Here is a 20,026-nt window from a genome sequence, read left to right as displayed (position 1 = left end):
CAAGGTGAGGAGGGGGTGGGGGATCAGGGACCAGCTCCCCTTGCCCGATAGGCCCCACAGCTACATCTGCATCTACCCACAGGAAAGCATGGGTATCAGCCTCAGTCTTCTCCTTACTTTTGACTTCCTTTTTGCTAAGGGTCAAGGTGATGGACCAGGGCACATCTCCCTTATCCTCTGCCTCTGGAGTTTGAACCCTTCTCTCACCAGCTGTGTGCTGCTCAGCTCTTGTGTGCCCCCATCCTGGGACACATCAAGATCCATTGTGGCAGGACCTGCTGTGCCTTGCTGGCTCTGGAGCTCCAGAACATCTCTAGACCTTTTGTCTAACCCAAGGACCAGTGGTTGCCCTGGCAGGTCCTGCCTTTCTGCAAACCCCATCTCCCCATTCTCAGGGATGCAGTCTTAGGTCCCCCAGCTCCTGCCAGCTAAGAAATGGAGGAGCAATTACTGCCACCCCAACTGCAGCCCACGCAGGTGCATTTCCTTGGCAACAGGGCTTTCAGTCACTCTTTGCCTGCTGTTCTGCTTTTATCAGCAGTGCAACACTGAGGAGTTAATTCCCATATGAGGAAGGAGTGAGGGTGGCTGGCATGGAAGGGCTCATGTATGAAGTGATGAATTACCCACTGGTAATTAACACCCCAGGACTCAGCTCTGCACTAAGCTGTTTGCTGTACAGTGTTACCTGACAACACACCGTGGTCAGCAGGCTTCTATTTCTATCAGATCCATTAACCTGATGGCTCGGTTACCCACCTTTCCCTGTTCACATGCTTTGCTACAGCTTCACAGATCTCCATCACCTCTGAACTATCTTTTCATTAAGCTTTACATTTTTGAACAGTGGGAGCCCTTAACTGGTTTATTATGAAGAGTAATAAACAAAGAGGTTGAAAGCAATGAAGGAGAAGAGCCCCTTCACTCTGAGGATGCTTTTCTTGGGCCCTGTGGGTCCTGGCGCAGGGTTGGCACCAGCCCTGTGACTGTGGGCTCTTGTGGATGCCTGGTGGTCACAAAAGTCTCTTCCTTCTTGGCCCTGTCCGTGAGAAGGATTTCATAGGCATAACCCTGATTTCAGTGTATTCAGGTGGGGGGATTCACCAGGCTGGTGCATCTTCTATGAGAGTTCAACCTCTCAGAAACTGGGAAATGTTGCAGGCGCTCCAGGAACTAACCATATGCCACAAGTAAACCATGGCAGAGTGCCTGTTCTAGGAAAAACTGTGAAGATTTGGTTCTGAAACCTATAAGAGAGCAGGAACACAATAGGTGAAAGCCATGGCTAATTTATGCCTGCAGTTAAAGTGACTTCAAGTGCAAATGGAGTGAATCAATCCTGCGGCCACTTGAACACAGAATTACAGGGGCATGTTTTAAAAGTATGTGGTTAGGTACTGAATATCTAGAATGAAAACTGGTGTCTTTCCTGGCTACTCCCCAGATCAGGGGGATATTGTTGCTGGAACCCAGAAACATTGCAGTTCAGGTCAGAGAAATAGAAATGAAGCCCCATCTCTTTAAGACAACAGGAGTGTATCCAGATGACAAAATTCAGGGTTTTAGTCTGACAGATTTTAATCCTTAGAAATGTAATGCTGTCCATGTTAGCCTGGACAAAGTGGAACAACTATTCAGAAATATGTTGTCACAAATTATCCTTCTCATAATTGAATATTCCTGGGAGGGAATGGTTCCTAGTTCTGATTTGACCGTGGGTTCACAATGTGGCTCTGAGCAAGATGTCTAACTTCTTCCTGCCTCAGTTTCCATCTTCATAAAGTCAATGAAATGTTACCAACCCTGGGACTGACATATTCAGGCTGTGGGTAAAAAAGAGCCCTTCTGTGTACACACTGCTTTATGGAGGCAGAAGCTCACGTCACTCCGACCTGTTTTCAAACATTACTGAGGATTTCTGGTGGTGACACGACAGAGTATGCTGAATGCAGACATTTCAGACATGTAACAAGCGTGTCTTTTGCCTCAGACATTTAACAAGCGGGTCTTTTGCCTCCACTAGGAGAGTGGGAAGTCACTCCAGAAGAGCCCTGGAGACCTGAGTTTCCCCATGACCGGACGGGAACGCTCCGAGTATATACGCTGGAAGAGGGAGCGAGATCAGATTGACCTGGAGCGACTGGCACGTCACAAGAACTCCAAGGGCGAGTGGCGACGGGCTTGGGATGTGGAGAAGTCAGAGCACATGTAGGTCCTCCAGTGTCTTGGGGTGGTTTGTCTGCAGCAGGCCATTTAAAGCCAGTGATAAGACCTTGTGCAGATGTTCATTGTTTATCGAATCCTACGCTGTCATCTGCCTCTCCCTGACTAAATCCATATCGCTACCTCTTTCTCCTGACCATGTCTGTCAGTGGGACCAGATACCAGAGCAATTCTCATCTTTTCTTTCTGACATGAGGTCTCCTACCCTGACAGGAGATATTTTGTGCTGAGAAGGATTGCCTGCCTTTGGTCCTACCAGGACAAGGACTGAGGGAGGGAGGGTAGCATGAATTACTGTTCAGTCTGCATCTAAAGGGTTCTCACCATCTCCACATGGACAGGTCCAGTGTCAGGAGGGTGCAGGTGCTCTTCTTGAATCAGGAATGGACAAACTTGTGTTGCTAGCCCACAGCACAGCCCCACTTGTTTTTCCTTTTCAATCACAGGATGGGCCAACGTGCTTAAATCCTCCTCACCTCATGAACTCAGCCCTTGTAGGCACTGTTGTGTGAGGGCCACCTATACAGCACAGGGGAAATGCTGGGGATGGTAACATGGGAGAGCTCTTAATGGGGTCTGACATTTCCCCTTTAAACATTGCACCTCTAACTGTGGTTGTGTAGCTGGATCACAGTGTCTAGAAAGCTTTGGAGGATGATGAGCACCTGCAGCAGGATAGGGTTTTGATAGGGTGCAGAGTTAGGGAATGGGTTTGCTGATAAAAGAATGAGTTTATACAAGGCAGGAGGATGGGACAACCTTTTGTCTGAAAAATAAGGCTGAACATGTAGACTTTCAGTCAGTGAGACCCCAATGGACAGAAGTGAATTGACTTCAGTGGATGCTGAGTATTGCTGGCAAGACAGCTCTGAGCCCTACTGTTCTCCTGTTTATCCATTTAAAAGAGAAAAGCCATAATACTCAACAAGCAGGATTAGAAACCGTCCAAACAAGTCTGATCCACAGGTCTGATTTGAGATGACAAGTCCTGAAGCTGCTTCAGATAGTAGCTAGAAGCTTGGGAAGCTGCATGTGAGCTTTGTACAGTTACACTACAGGGATCTATAGGTTTCAAGGATGTTCCTAGAATTAAATCCATACATATAAGTACTGATGTAAAGGTTTTAGAGGTTCTCCTTTGGGGTAGAATTGCCTCACAGCCTCATTTCTCCTGGTTAGTGCATGCAGTTTCAGCTTCAGCTGACAAACCTGCACTTACTTGCCAGTAAGCAGGTGCAGAAGGGCCGATGGCTGGAACCTGCATCGTCTTGAGGTCTCCTGCCCACGCTTTTGCACACTGGAGGAGAATGGTCAGGTCTGACAATGCCTGTTTTTAACCTGCAGGTTTGAAGAGGACTTTGTTAAGGATGGGGAGCCAGCCTTGGATAATCCCAGCAATAAGAAAGGTTGGCAAGGGACACCTAGATTCTGTCCTGACGCTAGTGAATGCTGATCGTGCGAATCCCAATGCCACAGCTGTCGTGGCTGTCAGTTGTGAAACTCTGCTTTCCTGGGCAAATGCCTCTGCGCGCAGTGTTGGGGTCTCAGCCCTCTCTGCTTTGCAGAGTGCTCAGGGGATGGGATTTGAGCATCTGGGTGCTAGTGCTTTTTACCTTCCCAGGGAGAGCAGTGGCACGGTTTCTATAACCTTTTACGACACAATACGGAGGCTCAGTACTGCCTCGTTTCCCAAACAGCGGTTTGAGAGGCAATCCTATTCCAGAGCACATCATCTCTGATCCCTGTGGCACATGCTGGCTTCTTTACTAGCATAAGTCCATCACGACTCCTGTTTCTCAGGAGATGGACTGGCAGAACAAAGCTTTCCCTTGCAACCCTATTTGAACGCCAGGCTCTCTGCTACATGTCCATTACAGAGCCTCACTCACTTTTGTGCGTGCTTTGCTTTGTCCTTTTAGGGGGAAGAAACGCAAGGAAATTCCAGCACAGGTCCTTTCCTCCCAATGGGAGAGGTGAGTAAACCACATGATTCAATCGTGTCATCCCACTCAACGTCAGCACCTCCACTATACCCTCATGGAAAGAGTTCTCTCCAGGCACTCTCACAGACTTGGAGTGCCCGTTGGACCCATATCACATGGCTGCTTTCCTAGCCCTGTGATAAGGTCTGTGCTCTGTGGCAAGTAGAACAAGAACAGCCTCCCAAGAACAGCACAAGGGAGACTGAGTACAAGGGATAAGATCTAAATTCACGATTGGATTTTTTAATAGAAAATGAAGAAGAAACACCCCTAAATTCTCACTTTGTATTCATTGCTTCAGAAAATACACATTTAGTAGGCATATAGCTTCAGAGGCTTCCCCTTCCAGAGGTACTTTCCGGTGATACGGGGATTTTAGCCCTTTCAGTAGTCCGTCAGACAGTTCTGCCTGCTTTTGCATGGTCTTTCCAACCTGTCTTCTAGGTGGAGGACAGCACAGCGTGAATGTGAACAATCCCGGTCCCAAAGCAATGAGCAGCCGAGCCAAAGGAAAGGACAGACTGACCGGCAGAGCCAGAAGGTAAAGGCGCTGGCAGTAGTGCCACAAACTAGTAGTTAATTTAGTGGCATTTGTGGCACCTGTAGAGCGCATCATCACTGTACCAACCCACTGTATCAACTCTCTGCAGAGTAGCTGGGTGGATAGGGGGGCACCATTACTCTGGGACCAGATTTGGGTAGCACTGGCACATGCCGCAGGAGGCTTTTGAACGCATCTTATCTGACTTCCAGGCATCGCTGACATGGGGGACCAGCCTCCAAAAATAGTTCCTAGCTGATCCAACAGTAATTAGGATTGAGAGTACAGTACAGATGTCTTTTCTTCATTAAAAAAAAATCTTAAATATCCCTAAGCTAGTGAGGAGGGAAGTGGCCTGTTCCTGCCAGCTGTGGGCAGCACACAGCAATATATTAATGTTCACTGAAGCAATTTCAGAATATCAGCAAAACTAAGTGCATTTTACAGGTTCGCCCACATCCTCCCAGGGGCCCCCCTCCCCTGCTGCTCTCTGTAATTAAATTTCAGTGCAGTCTCCAGGTTTCTGGAGCCACACTATCTAACAGTTTAATAACAGTGATCATACAGCACTGCCATGCCCCTTAGTAGGCAACAAAAGGATGAAGGGTTGATTGCATACCCCAAGCCTTTTCATTTATCCAGAACAAAAAACCATTCCAGTAACCTTTAATGTTAGCATTCTTCTACCATCCAGATCAGTCATGACCACACAGTTAAATAGATGCACAAACTGATACGTGTTTTATAGGAGTACTCACAGCATTACCCAGAAGACATTAACTGGTTGGAGGTCAGCTGCTGCTTGCTGCTACTTGGTTGAAATTAAGGGTGGGAGGCAGGGTCTGTGCATGCAGAATTCTGCTGTCAGGATAGTATTAGGTCTAATGTGCAGAGCCTGACACTATATCAAGCCTGGAGTTCTTTTAATGTTGCTTTTGTTTCCAGTGACTGTGCTTTGAGGAAATGCACCTCAGCAGCCACATCTCTCAGCTAGTTATGTTCTGAATTGGGAATCTACTTAAAGCATAAAGATAGGTTGTCCTCTGTCTTTCTAAGTCCCATTAGTTAATCATACTTTTCACAGTTTAATTTAATTCTGATAAAATGATGAAGAATAGTATCAGCAGCATGCAAATAATCAAATAAAATTGTTTGGAAGTTACATTCAACCCCTTTCCATTCTTCAGCTCCATCCCCAACAACATGTGCTTTGGAAAGAAAAGCTGCTGAGCTGTGCTCAAGCTTGCTCTCCCCCAGACAGTGACTGCAGCACTAGGGAATTACAGCAGTTCCCAGAGGATGTGCAAGATGGGCATGCCAGTAAATTTGCTTTATGTTGTTACTTTATGTGAATACCCTAGAATGCTTCATACTGCAGGCTGGATGTTGCTCTTTAAAACCATGAAGGATACAGTGACTTTGCACAGTTCTGCCCTGTCTGAACATGCCAACACATCAGGCCCAAATCAAACTCCCAGACCTCAACAACTGCCCTCAGGAGCAAGTGTGGTTCAGAGGTTTGCTGCCAAAATTTGGTTATTTGTGATAAATGCACAAGAATTACTTCAACAGTTGCACTGGAGAAGAGAAACGGAAGGAAAAAATATGTCCACCCAATAATAAATAAAAGTTAAATGGCAAGTATCAGCTGAGCAGATACTGCTACCCTTACACTAGTAGTAAGATTTTTAACAGCCACAAATGATCTAGGCTTTAGGTCATCATCCTTTTTGAAAGATAGCACTTATGGTATACAGCTTTCCTAAAGTCACGCACCAGTTAGTTTTGGTTAGTTTGTTTTGGGCTAAAATGGATTCAAAGGGAAGGCTACTAATGCAGAATTGCTTCTAGATCCCCCTGAACTTAACTGGATCAGATTTTATTAGTCCTCCAGACTAATTAGAGAACACTATTTCCTGAGACATCTTTTCTTTGGACTTTGATCCATCTGTTCTTTTAAAATAAATGCACATCTAGTGCTGTGCCCTCTGCTTTGGAAAGGGTTCAGAGTACAGCTGATTGCTGCAGAGCAGATCGTGTCTCATTGTGGGACACATGCTTGGTGTTCCCAAGGGCTGGAAGAAATTGCACAGAACAGGGGCATTGTGGTTTCCCTGTCAGTGTTTGCTGGGAACATTAGTTATACTCACTGCAAAGATCACTTACTTCCTTTTTCATCCTTTCTGCTAGGATCTTCTTGTTTTTCTGCTTTTCAGGGTTTGGTGGGAGAGCACAGAAAGGAGCTTCGTGTGGTGGTACATCTGATTTATTCTGGTCACACCTTCAACTGTTGGCCATGCTCAGCTTATCTCACCATGAGAGCTGGGATGCATCTGTGGGCCCTTTTTGGGTGTAGAAAGTGTGGGATCAGTGAGTTAGCTCACCCAGATGTAGCACACCCCTGGCCCTGCCCTCTCTTTGCTCCTAAGCAGCAGAATATAAGGAAAGACTTCAGAAAATATGATGATGTTAGAAGGACTTGATGACAAGATAAGCCTCATGCCTTTCCAGTGTTTAATCTTAAAGTTTAATCCTAATACAGTCATTTTCTGCTCTGAGGACATTTTAGCTGTACAGATTGGATGTGTATAGTTGGTTAAATATGTACCGGGAGTACACTAAATGAAAGAGCTGTGTTGATTTTGTGTGGCGCCTTGGAAAGGACAAAGAGTTTGTTGCTTCCCTTTTATAGGCAAAGCAGACAGATGCATCACACAACGATACGCTCCCTCCTTGCCACAGCCTGCGGGTCAAACAGCTTCACACAGATCCTGCCTCAGGTTCCATCTCTGCACCAGTCAGACCCTGGGGAAGGGATGGGAGCCTGCCCACTAGCCTGTCTCCATCTCCTTTCCTCCTCTTCAGCAAAGACTTATGCCTCAAAGTGTGCCCGTGACAGACAGATGCTGACTGGTTTCCAGAAATCACCCCAGGGTCCTGAGACGTTTCTTTCTCCTTCTGTGCTGCGTTCTCAGAACCATGCTCAGAAGGAATCCCTTGGCGAGCTCTCTTATGGCAGAAATTCAAAGAAATAATTGTGGGCTGGGACTCTGACTGGCCAGCTTGGAGTGCTGTTTGATGATATCTCATTGAGCTGCCCCTCGTTAGTTGTAGTTTCTTCCCGCAGTAGTCTCTTTGACTCTTCAGCTCCAGAGCTTGGCTAGGTCGTTGAAGGCAGCCTCCTCCCTGCCAGCGGCTAGGACAGCTAGCATCATTTCAGACTGCATAGGGCTGTACGTGGGTATCAGCGCTTTTAACTGCTGTAATAATACAGTATTATTCCGATTATTCCCTTGCTTTTCTCACACACACCCCGCCCATTTAACAAGAGGTTTACTGCAGTGGGTGCAGCAGACTTAAGCTCCCTTATGCCTCACACATCCCTGCTTGAAGAACACGAGAGCCAAAGCCCGCCAGCGACGTCAGCCAGTTCAAAGTGACAGCTGTCTCTGGGATCCCTTCTTTGCCTGGGAAGAGGGGAAGCTCAGCTGACCAGATTGCACGGCAAGATTTAGCACCTTTTGTTGGGAGAGACCCAAAAGGTGTGCATCAGAGAGGATGTCTGGCTTGTCATGGGCATCCATAGCCTGTTACTTTTGTCACAACAGACCAAGAAGGTACATTTTCCAGTACATTTGTGTCTCCAGTGCAGAGGCTTGGAGGCATTTTAGGGCATCTAACTCCTCTAGGGCTGCTGGGTTTAGTCAGGATATTATTCATACCCATTTAAAGGCTTTAAGGCCCCAGAATGGCTGGTGCTGGCATCCTGTTTAGACGCCTAAATTATCTTGCTGATGAAATTATAAAATCTTATGTAGTATTGTCTCCTCAGAGATGTTTATTCTTTTTCTTTTTTCTCATTTTATTTAACAATGAAATAATTCATCATACTCTTCCCTGAGCATCCTCCATTAGAAATGGGGCTAGAAGGTCGCTTGATTTATTTTTTTTATTCTTGTTTGCCCTTTCAGTACTTCTTACTTATCAGCTACCAGCATGGAAAATCATGGTTCATTTAAAACTACTAAGAAGTATCTTAAACACTACTGAGATGAGTAGCTGAAGCATGGAGTCATGCCCTAAAGTCCTTACCTTCACCTGTGGACTTTGGAAAATTAGGGGAAAGAGGAAGCCAAGCATTCATCTGCTGCAGCATGGCCACCTCCCTCAGCACCATCCTGCCAGAATCACTTCAGAGTAGCTCTCCTGCCCATCCATCTCACCTCATGGACTTCTGCTGCTTCTGCATCCTCTGTTGACCTGGAAGGGGGTCCCGTCTGGCCGTGTAACCTTGTCTCTGAAACTGGAAGTGCATCCTTTCTTCCCCTGCTTCTCTTTGGGAAGATCCATTCCTGAAGCCTTTCTTCTCATTTCAGAAAGGCTGAGGGTGCTTTAGGGGTGCTGATTATTCCTTACCTTCGCTCCTATCTGCCCTTTACCACCTGCCAACTTCTCTCCTGTTTAAGTCCAAGCGACTCAACAGCAGTGGTAAGAGCCATTTGGATCATGATGTTTGGTGATGACTTCCAGCTGCACCTTGTCCCCAAAACAATTTGGAGCCACGTTGCTGTGTGAGCACCTCCCAGGGATAGCACTAGCTATGCTAAGGAATGTGTTGAGTATTTTTGTTGCGTGTCAGCGATTAGTAACACAGTCTGGTGTGTTAGTGGTAATGATGGGGAGGAGGAACACATCAGGCTGAGGTGTTGATTATTTCAGAACTGCTGTCTAGCTAGTTTTGGCTATCTTTAGACCTGTGGGGGTGCTCTGTTCTGGGCTGGCTCTGCAGGAACCATACAGTGGTTGAGTAGGCAGAGCAGGGTGAGGCAGAAACCCACAGTCAGCACGTCATTCCTCAGCTTAGACGTTTATCTGGGGAAAGTGGTCAGTAGACCCACCAACACTGGTGCTGCATGCAGACGGAACTGGTAACAAGGGCAGCCCGTGCCCAAATTTAACACTATTGACTCTGTGTGATGGGCTCTGCCTATATAGCCCAACTTTCAGAGCTCTTGCAGGGTACTGCTGAAAATACACCAGTGCTGGGGGCTGCTTCCAAGAACAGGGGCCCTTTTGCAGTTTGAGTTGGCACAGCCAGTGGCAGGGACCTACCCTGTGTTCAGGATAAGACCTTGTTGGCTGTTCTCTGTGTGCTGGGTCACAACTGCCCCTAAACCTTAAAGGATGGCTCCAAGCTGCTTCATCCCCAGGCTTATTGAGGACAGCATACCCAGCTCCACACCCTCAGAGAGCCTTCAGGTGCTTGCAAATGCAACTTGCTCCTGCCCTAGGGACTTTGCTGAGTGTGAAGTAGCTCGATCGTACATTGGAGGCTGTGATGGTAATTCCCACACAATTTTCACAAGGGCACGTGGGGTCACCTTAACAGTGCGCTTTTGCCTCTGGAAATGCTTGACTCTGCAGTCGTCTTAATGTGTGTTTTCATTTCTTGTATCTTGGCCTAAATTTGCCAACTGAAGAGGCCAGAGAGCCCAGCAGAGTCTGTCTAGAGAAGAATTAAATCTCACATACCTTTGCACATGTATTTTAAGAGTTTGTGGCAGGGACGACATATATATGTATACATTTATATATGTGCACGTGTGACACAATTCACCAGGCACACGTACGAGAAGGGAAGGGTTTCTAAGGCCTGTCCTGCCCAGTAGCTCTGCATGGACAAATTCAGATCTACATTCACCCTGGCAAATTCAAAGAAGCAAAAGACAACACTTCTCCATGCAGCTTTAAGCAGAGCTGTTGCCCTCTTTAGCATGGGATGTTGTAGCTGCTGCAAAATTTATTATGGGGCCAAAACGCCCTTACACAAATCCTTGGAAGAGACTGTGTACTGAGTGAGCATGACTCAACACAGAGATACCATCTGAAGCTCAGGAAATTCCAGAGCTGCACATTTCTGGAAGCTGGGTAGGGAACTGGGGAGGTGTTAAACACACTTGCCCTCTTTTCAAACTCTACCCCAAGCATCTGCCTGTGATCCTGAGCAGGCAAGAGGGCCTGGGTGAGCTGGACCTTCAGTCTGACCCTTATGGCCATCCTTGCAGCCTTCCACATGTCCATGCCTACCATCTCCCAAGGTACTTCAGAGCAATTTTATCCTTCACTGTCTGCCTCTGTGTCTGCCGTTGTGGAGATCTGGGATGTTTGGGCACTGTCAGACAAGCAGGACCAGGCCGTGGCAGACATCACCATAAGCATATCACCATATATCTTATTAGTCTAACAACAAATGTCTGTTCTGGCAATTGGATTTTATGTTTTCATTACATTTAGAATTATAACAGCCAGTTTATTAAGATTTAGTAGCCTCAGATGACTGCCTCTGGATGGGCTGAGTGTTTTGCAGTTGCCAGGAAAAGGAACTGGGCCAGTTAGGTTCACCACCTTTATCTGTTTTTGCCTGGATGAGCGGCTCAGACAAGGAATGGATGGACATGGTAGAAATCCTTGCCCAGGCAGAGAAGATGGCTTTTTGATATGAGAAACCAAAGGCCTAAATTCTGCATTTTTTTCCTTCACAGATGGGATGCAAAAGAAGGCGAGGACATGTCTTTTCTGAAGGATGACCCTGACAGCCAGGTGAGTTCATCAGTTCAAGGGTGGCTGCTGAGTTTACTCAAAACATGCACTATCAGGAAAGTTGGAGGCTATTAGCCAGTGCAGAGAGGGGAGACCTCTGTGTTGGAGTAAATGTGCCCCTTGCTACCACTCTCCAGGCGGCATGATGTGAGAGCAACTTGACTTCTTGCATTGGCCCTTATATTGTCAATATAACAATCCTCACTTAGTCTGGTCCGTACATCACCTACATTCTTTTGCTTCCTTTAATGGCCTCAGCAAATTTGTTCTCATGTTTTGGGTATCATCATAGACAAGGAATATTGTATACTGATCAATAAGCTGACATAAACATATCCTCCCTTTCTTAGAGGAGCCTTGGTATGGACAAGCAGAAGAGCAGAGGTGAGGAAGGAGTGGAAGAGAACTGCACAGCTGAGCTGGAGGAGAAGGTGAAACAGCCAAGCCTCCAAGATCATGGGGCCTCATCATCACAAAGGCGAAGTGGGAAGGCCCAGTCTGCCCCCAATGGCCAGAAGAAGGAACGGAGAGGAGTGAAGGGGCTCGGCATGGAGGTCTCTGTGGCCAGCACAGGCGACTCAGAGCCAGGTCCCAAGCCGAGTAAGGAACCTGTTGAGGAAGATGGCAATGGGAAGCCTGGCAGTGCTGACATCTCTCAGGAGGAGAGCACAAATAGCAGTGCCTCACAAAGTAGCCTTCCAAATGCTGTGCAGGCCACCATGCATAGCAGTGAGCAGACCTTGTCATTGCCCACGGGAGATGATTTAGATGGAGCTGGCTTTAAGAAAAACACAGCTTCAGAACAGGAATCCACTGAGGACTCTTCAAATAGCCATGGAGGAAAGCCGGACACAGCAGCTGAAGACAGACTGGATGCAGGTCAAAGACAGCTGGTGAGACAAAGAGGGGAGGAAGTGACCCAAAACACTGCCCTTGAGGGACAAACACTTGCTCTGAAAGGAGTTGAAGATGCTGAAGGCACTGAACACACAAGCAAGCCTTTGCCCCCAAGGAAAGACAACTCTGACAAAACTGTTGTGCCTGAGCAGGACACAGCAAAATCACAGTCCAGGGAAGGGGACCAGCCTGAAGATTGCAAGGACAAGGACAGCAGGGACACGCTCAACTAACAAAGACTGCGCCAGCTTGCCTGAGATGGAAGGTGAGTTCCTGACCCCACTCTCCATGGCATTTGCTATCTTGTAACACTCACAGCCATAGTACAGGTCCATAGTTCAATTTTCTGTGGCCATAAAGACAGCGTACGAGATAACTATTCAGAAGTGTTTGTTACCAGTGATATGGATCCCTCAGACATCCTAAAACTGTGTATCACAAAGACCTGCCCTGGAGCAGATAGGGAAACAATGGAAAGTCAGACAGGAAAATCTGTACGGAAAACTGGACTGCTGAGTCTAGTCAGTGATGGCATTAGTCAGGGCAAAAGCTGAAACTATTCCTGGAAAGGGATGGTCTCAGAAAGGTGGGGATAGCAGCATGAATTTATTTCTGTCTCTGTGGTAATCACAGCTAGAATAACTAGAGGTTAGCATAGTCCTGTTTCCAAAACACTCACGCAGCTATAGAGGCCCACCTTGTGGGCAGTAGTTTGAAAAAGCTGGACTTCATGTGGGATTCTCTTTCCAGAACACAATCTGTGAGTGCTAGGCTCTGTGAATGTAAAGTTTGAATTACGTATATGGCAACAATAATGAGTAAGGCAGGATGAGATGGTTCCTGTTCCAAAGGCCTATGAACCAAACAGAAAGGGGGAAGAACAGAGCTGGTTATGTAGCAAAGCTCCAAGTTTTACTCAAGCAAAGAAGTTTCTTCCAGAAAGGCAGATGCAGAACAAGAAAAGCCAGGAGAAAGGAACAAAGTATATGACAGGTAGAAAAGTAAGGTAGAAATTAGGAAGAAGGGGTAAGGACGGAGAGTAGGGGATCTCTGGCAGTTACCTTTGCCAAATATGTTCTTTCCAAGCAGCGTCACAGATCAGGGTGTCATACCTGTAAGTGCTAGATCAGACCAGTAAGTCAGGATGTGATCCTGACACCAGGTTAGGCAGTAAGGTTGCAGTGTACTCCAGCTAACTCAGGCCTAGCACAGAGACACCTAACTTAAGATCCGAGCTTCCTCTCTCTCGGAAGGAGAAAGATTGGCACTTCCAGAATGCAGTCTAGCCTGCCTAACCCCTAAATTGCTCTGGCACTGAGAAGAGAGGCAGCAGCAAGTACTCCAGCAGTACTCCTGCAAGCAGAGAGGCAGCAGCGATACTCCTGAGTAGGCACTCCAGGCAATTAGCTGCTCAAAGCTAGGCAGGCACATCGCCCCTACCAAGCGCCTTTCCCCGACTCCAACAGGCTTTCCTTCAGACACCTAACCAGCAGCTTGTCACCGGGTTTTGTTTGGTATTCATCCCCAAGGCACAAAGGAGCTTAGGGATGAAGTGGTTAAGCTGCTAACAAAGAGACTTTCACTATAATCCAGTACTATACAAAAGGCATGGAGAAGCGCAAGTGTTACAGCTATTTAAAAAAGACAAACACCAAGATGCTGGTTCTGTACTGGAACTGAAATTCCTTCAAGTGAGGGAAATTAATTCCAACAGTATTTAGGAAAATGTTGAGACCTGGATGCACACAGCGTGACTTTGCTTTCCAGGCCTCTCCAATCTACCAGAAACACCCACAAAAGTAGAGAATGGAAGCATCAGAATTATCCTGAGTGAGAAAAGTAGCCATTAATTAGACACCAGCTAAGAGGCAACAATAAATTAGAGCAGTCCATTTTCATCTCAGCAATGCAATGGAGATTCCTACGGTTTGGTAATGCGGCCCTGAGTCCACTTCAGCACAGCTCTTTACTCCATCGCTCTTCAGTGAAGTCATTAAGGCAGGCTTAATTATAAACTTAGCGTTATGTCTTGGAGAAGACAAGGCGACTTAAGCTGGTGTTGGCACTTAACCACTTGTGCATCTGTTTGGCTTAGCCAGAAACAGACCAATTTTGCTCTCTGAAATATTTATTGCTTGGGATACACCGAGCGTGGCGATGCCGGCCGATCAGCCCTAGCACATAGCTACTAAGACTACTGAAGGCAGAGGCGGTGTGTGGGGACTGCGAGGGCACACAGTGATAGATGGAGATATTTACCCTCTACAACCCCATTTCATCCTGCCTGCCCTCCCCTCCAGCCCCATTTCCTTCCTATGCAGCACCCACCCCCCTACCAAGAGATCATGCCATTGCCTCACTGACCTCTTTCCAAACAGCACAAGCAAAATTTCCAGGTGTGCTTAACCTGTGCACTCAGCAGCAGGTCCCACCTTCTGGTGGAGACAGATTAAAGCAATATACTTTCATTTTTTGGTATTTCCTGTACATCTAGGAGATGCTTCAAGTTTCAGGGGAGCCTTTTGCAGGATATCGATGGCAGGTCATTTAGGGGGAGTTAGCCTTCAGCCACTGCTGACCTGTGTTAGGATCACTGGAATAGGCACAGCTACATCACACCTTACATTAAGAGAATGCTCTTTCATTCTTTTTAGATTCCAGGGCAATCACCAATCATTGATTCACAGCAAGCACGTATGATAAATAAGGGTAACCTCTCTGAGCAAACTGGTCTGTGATTGTTTCATTTGAAGGTTTTTTGCACCTTCCTCTGAAGACTCCGACATTCTCACTGGCTAGGCATCCACGGAGGTGCCAGGGTGAGCCAGTGCAGCCATTTCTTTGTCCCCCATCTCAGAAATAGGTTTCTTCTTTATGTTTTTCTTTTTCCCCATTACATTGACTGCAAGAGCATTTAGGGAATGAGTGAGTGAGTGCAGCTTGGCCGTTTGTCTTCAGTGATGTTCTAGAGCATCGCTGTCACCTCCTACATACTGAAGTCACCACAAAGAAATTTGACCTCTCCCTCTGCACCAGTGACAGGCCACTATCAGGGCTGGCTTCCCAAACAAGACCATTTGCAGAGAGGGTGAGTTATGCCATGATTTATCTGTAGTGGGGTGAGCCAAAAGGAAGACTAGAGGGCCCCATCTTTAAGTCTCTGCTCCCTGCATCCAATTTGTCAGGAACATCTCCTGACAGGGGAAAAAAAAAAAAAAAAAATCAAGACCTGGATTTCTCAAGCGCTAGCTTAGCACAACCAGAACCGTTCATCTCTGTGGCTTGACAGAAGGGCTCCTAGGAGCAACAAAATAGCAACAATGACAACAACAACAACAACCCAAAAAGCAAAAGCTCATTTGGCTCAAGTCGGTTAAGTTGTCAGTGTGTTTGGAGCGAAAAGGTCTTATGTCTATTCCTGCTGTTGCTTTGAAATTCCCAAATCAACATGACAGGCTGCATAATGACACAGATGGCAGTCATAAATAACTACAGGCTGGTAACAGTCACTTCCCTTCTCCCGTGGCTTCTGTTTCCTTCTGCTCTACAGACGGATTAGTTTTAGACCATGGTATGTATAAAATGCTGCAAAGCTCTAGCCTGTTTTCTTGTAATTCTCCCCAAAGTGTTACATCACAGAATTTCTTTGGACCCAGATGCCTTAGGTTTGCCCCTGTTTGAGGTGCGTTTGAATCCTTGGTAGAATCTTCTATTTGTTTTGGGGATTATTGAGACTTATGCCTGCACCTGACCTCAGATGATGCTTTAGGGCAAGGACAGCCAAAAATGCAACCTAGAGGAAACCTCTGTTCAGAGAAGCCATTGCATATGGCCTGCAAAAAGACTTAATAGGTGTGGCCATCTTTGGCAGGGAGATCACTACATCAGCTGGAGTCCCTTCAGGAATGTAACCGCATGTGGCAGGCTAATGCCTTTCTTGGCCTATCTAGTAAAAAGGGCAGCATTGTTACTCAGAGCTGGGTTTAACAAGAACCAGGAAAAGAGCATCATTCAGGAAGCTGAAATAGCGATAAAACCAAGCACTACACAAAGAGCTGCACTTTTTGTTAGAATGAAAAATCAGAAGTTTGATTATTCCTTTGGCGTCTAGCACAATGAATTCAGGTGCCAAAACCACCTGAATTATTTGGTTCTTCTTAACACTTGAGTATAATCTTTCAGGAACAGGCAGTCCTGAACTATAATCCAGTTAAGAAGCTGTGGGCTGGTGGCACATGCTGAGTTTTTAACAATTTACGCATACACCAAATTGCAGATGCCCATGCCTAATTGTATTGATCTGATGTCAGACCAACAAAATTACAAGATTATCCCTTTGCAGCAGGGCAAAGGGGGGTGTTTTTCACTCTGTGATGCACGAACAACACTAACACAATTTCCCTGTAGATGAAGGACTTCACGTGGCAAGGTGAATGGGTTGTTGTATCTCCAGGAGGTGCTGAGCGGCTCTGTCTTGGTAAATCCAGGCATGTCCCAGCCAGAAACCTTTACTGTGTTCATGTAACCAGCTGACGTTATACTGGGACCTGAAGTGCCTGGCAGAAAGCATGAAACTTGTGATGACAGTCCAGGTGATACAGTCTGAATGGCTGTTGTTGTGGAGCATAGAGGGTTCACAGCAAAACAGTGATTAATGTAACTGGGACCACATGTGATTTGACCATCCTTAAGGAGAAGCATCTGGAAGGATGCACTGGCATGGGTTATCAGGCTGATTAACAAAATCCTGCTAGGAGGTAATAGGTAACTTCACAGAAAAAAAAAATAATCTCACTGAGAAAATGCAGATTTGACAAATACCAGAAATGTGTCTTCCTCAACATTTGAATTTCATAAAACCCAAACTGAAGCTTTCATTAAACCTTTCCAGAACAGAAAATTTAAAATTTATGCTAGTAATTCAGTTTTGTTACGGTGTGACTTTTGAAAAATCAGCCTAGAAACAGATGGGATGATTTTGCAAAACAAAACCTATCAACCCCAAAAGGAATGTAAAAATATCCATTCCATTAAGGGGTTATATTGTGGAATTTCCATCAAGTAAAAAACAAAACAAAACAAAAAAAAAACTGTACCAGGTCACTTCACCTGATGTCAGGGAAATGTCCCCAGTTCCAGGATCTCTCACAGCGCAAAGCACAGCCAGTGTCTGTAGCAGCAGTAACCATCCAGATTTCACTCCCCACCACAAGTGCTGCTCACCCAGTTCTGCAGAGCAGCAGCTCCTTGCAGCAAGCAGCCACCATGTGGATTTCACAGCTTCCACTGTTAATGTCTATTTATGGCACTAAAAATCTCCTGCACCTTCAAACCAGTTGGAGATGCTGCGCAGAGTGTGTGGTGGGGCTTTCATCCTTTGCTTCAAATAACAAGGAGTAAATATTTACCCAAAGTACAGGCTTGGAATCCCTGGAGAATGTCCAGCAAGTCCCAGAGAAGTAAACGATACACAAAAAACCACAGAAGCTTTTCCCTGAATTCTCTTGAGAAAATTAATCTTAACATCTTTAGAGAAAATGCAGCTGGGGGTAAATTTCCAGAGCAGCTCCAGGGATCTGACCTTGCAGCTCCAGCTGACGTAAAGAGGAGTGGGGCAGGCAGGGCCTGTGTACCGCAGGATCCAGGGGTCGGGAGAGGCCAGCTTTCTGCTGCAAACCAGCACTAAAGGTTGGTGCAGGACACCCCACAAGCAGAAACCAACGCCTCGCAAGGCAGTCCTGGAGCTGCCGAAGGTTTCCTCAAGGTTCACGAGGTGAGAAGATAGCATCTTGTGTGACTCGGACACTGGCCTGGGATCTGGCAGGCTGAGGTCTCAAGGGCTTGACTCGAGTAGCGTTGGTCTTGCTGGTCCTTCCTCACAGCGCCCCAGTGCTGTGGGAAGCCCACGATCATGCCACAGCATTTCAATTTCCCAGAGCACCTCCCAGCACCACATGCCACCAAAGGGGAGAGCTTAGTCCTCACGCAGGATCAGGGAGTGCTGCGGCTTAATACAAGACTTGGAGCAGTTATCTTCATTCCTCTGGAATTACACACAGTCCTTCCAGTGGCACGATATGGGAAAATAATCCCTGAGTTTTCAAGTGTTGTATGTGAGAATGGTTCAAGAGGAATGAACTTGGACAGAAGGAACATGGGGAGGGACCGCAGGGATACTCAGGGAATGGTTGTTTAGTCTAGCAAAATGAAGGCAGAGCGGGGTAGTAAACACCAGTGAAAGAAAAGGCCATTCCAGCCTGAACATAATTAGGCGCAAGAATCGATGTAACGAAGAAGTCTGTGGATAAATATGCAGAAATTAGACAAAAGTTACTACCTGTCAGAGGATTTGAAGAGTGCCATGGCTGCGGCAGGGACTCGTCACCTGCAAGGCTGGCTTGGCCAGCATGTTTCTGGCAGGGATTAGGCAATGTGGTGCTTGTGACAGGAACAGGATGAATTTGGTGACAAAGTTGTGTATGTTCCTGTAAATGCTGGTCACCGCTGTGAAAGCACTGTGCTTTCACTGGTACCCACCAGAATCAGTGTACGCATCCTGCCCAGAAATGTGGGAGCTTTACTCCTAAATCTCTCCAGCACCTTTCAAGAGCTTCTGCCTCGTCTTTGGTTTGTCTCTGTTATCGCAGAGCAGACAGAAGGGAGCACGTGGCCATACCTCAGATGCCTGCATCAACCCTCTTAATGTAAACCCCAGATGAAAAGGAGGGAGAGATAACTACACCACATTGTGGTCTGCGTCTTCCTTTCTGCCAGCTCTGCCGTTGAGAAGGAACACACAGACTGTGGAGAGTGACAGTACCCCAAACCACTCCAGCAGGAATCTCCACCAAAATCCGTCTTTACATATTTAAGCTCATCAAGGGTTGCAGTGATAAGTTTTCTACCAGAGGCGAATCTAGAAAGAATTAGGAATTTTTCTTCCCTTTAAAAAAAATGGTTCTAGTTCAAATTAGAATTAAGTCAGGGATGCTGTATGGCCTGTGCTAGGTAGAAGAACACGCCTCATGATCTTACCGATCCTTTTTGTGGCCTTTCAGCATATGCTGAAACATCAGCTATATATCCACTTAAAAAAAAGCCAAGCGAGGAAATCTGGTGTAGCGATGTCTAACAGATGGTCCTTACACAACACGTCTGAGTTTGCCACGTGATATTTCACAACACTGACTCTCCGAGTGGTCCACTAAGAACAAAACTGTCTGTGGGAACTCTGGACCTGCCCTGGGAGAGATCAAACAAAATTACGTCTCCCAGCCCACGCAGAGGATGGATAGCGCTAATCTCAGCTGATAGAAGAAGGGCCTAAAGTGCCGGACTTCTTCAGCTACTTTCAGCCACAGTGTTCAGGTGCATCTCGCCCCATGACATGAGATGTAACTGGTAGGTCCTACAGTAACCTGTTGTTGGCTTGGCTATGAAAGTCATCCCAGCGACTTCCCACGTCCAGCCAGGCTTTGTCAGGTTGGGGAACGCCTGGGGCTTTTGAGACAGACTGCCAACAGTCCGCATTTAATGCTCTCGTGTGACGGTGACACACAAATTTGGCTCTGCATCCCCTTGCTGCTGATGGCAGAGGCAGCCCACGGCCGCATGGCTCTCCCGAGCCCTGAGTCACAAAGAGTAACGCCAGCCACGGGGATGTTGTACCAGCACAGAGCTCGCCAAGTCCCCAACCAGCCCTTCAGTTACGCGTGGAAAGGAAGATACAGCGTAAAATGAGAGAAATGCTAATTACCGTGCCTCACTGCTAAAAAAAGTAATG

The 20,026-nt window shown here is 46.7% G+C and overlaps 1 protein-coding gene across 1 annotated transcript in view; it reads left to right on the top strand.

The window, feature by feature from the left end:
- The window catches only part of CCDC9B (coiled-coil domain containing 9B), a 60,545-nt gene that overhangs the window by 32,138 nt on the left and 8,381 nt on the right, over positions 1-20,026 (top strand). The window contains 6 exon segments of the mRNA XM_040558293.1: positions 2,024-2,208; positions 3,568-3,629; positions 4,143-4,196; positions 4,650-4,746; positions 11,289-11,346; positions 11,697-12,508. Coding sequence (XP_040414227.1) covers positions 2,024-2,208; positions 3,568-3,629; positions 4,143-4,196; positions 4,650-4,746; positions 11,289-11,346; positions 11,697-12,476 — 1,236 coding nt within the window. The 3' untranslated portion in view covers positions 12,477-12,508.

This window comes from Cygnus olor, chromosome 5, assembly GCF_009769625.2.
Source record: "Cygnus olor isolate bCygOlo1 chromosome 5, bCygOlo1.pri.v2, whole genome shotgun sequence".
NCBI classification, from domain to species: domain Eukaryota; kingdom Metazoa; phylum Chordata; class Aves; order Anseriformes; family Anatidae; genus Cygnus; species Cygnus olor.
The sequence above is the reverse complement of the archived record's forward strand: the minus strand, read 5'-3'. Positions and strand labels throughout refer to the sequence as shown.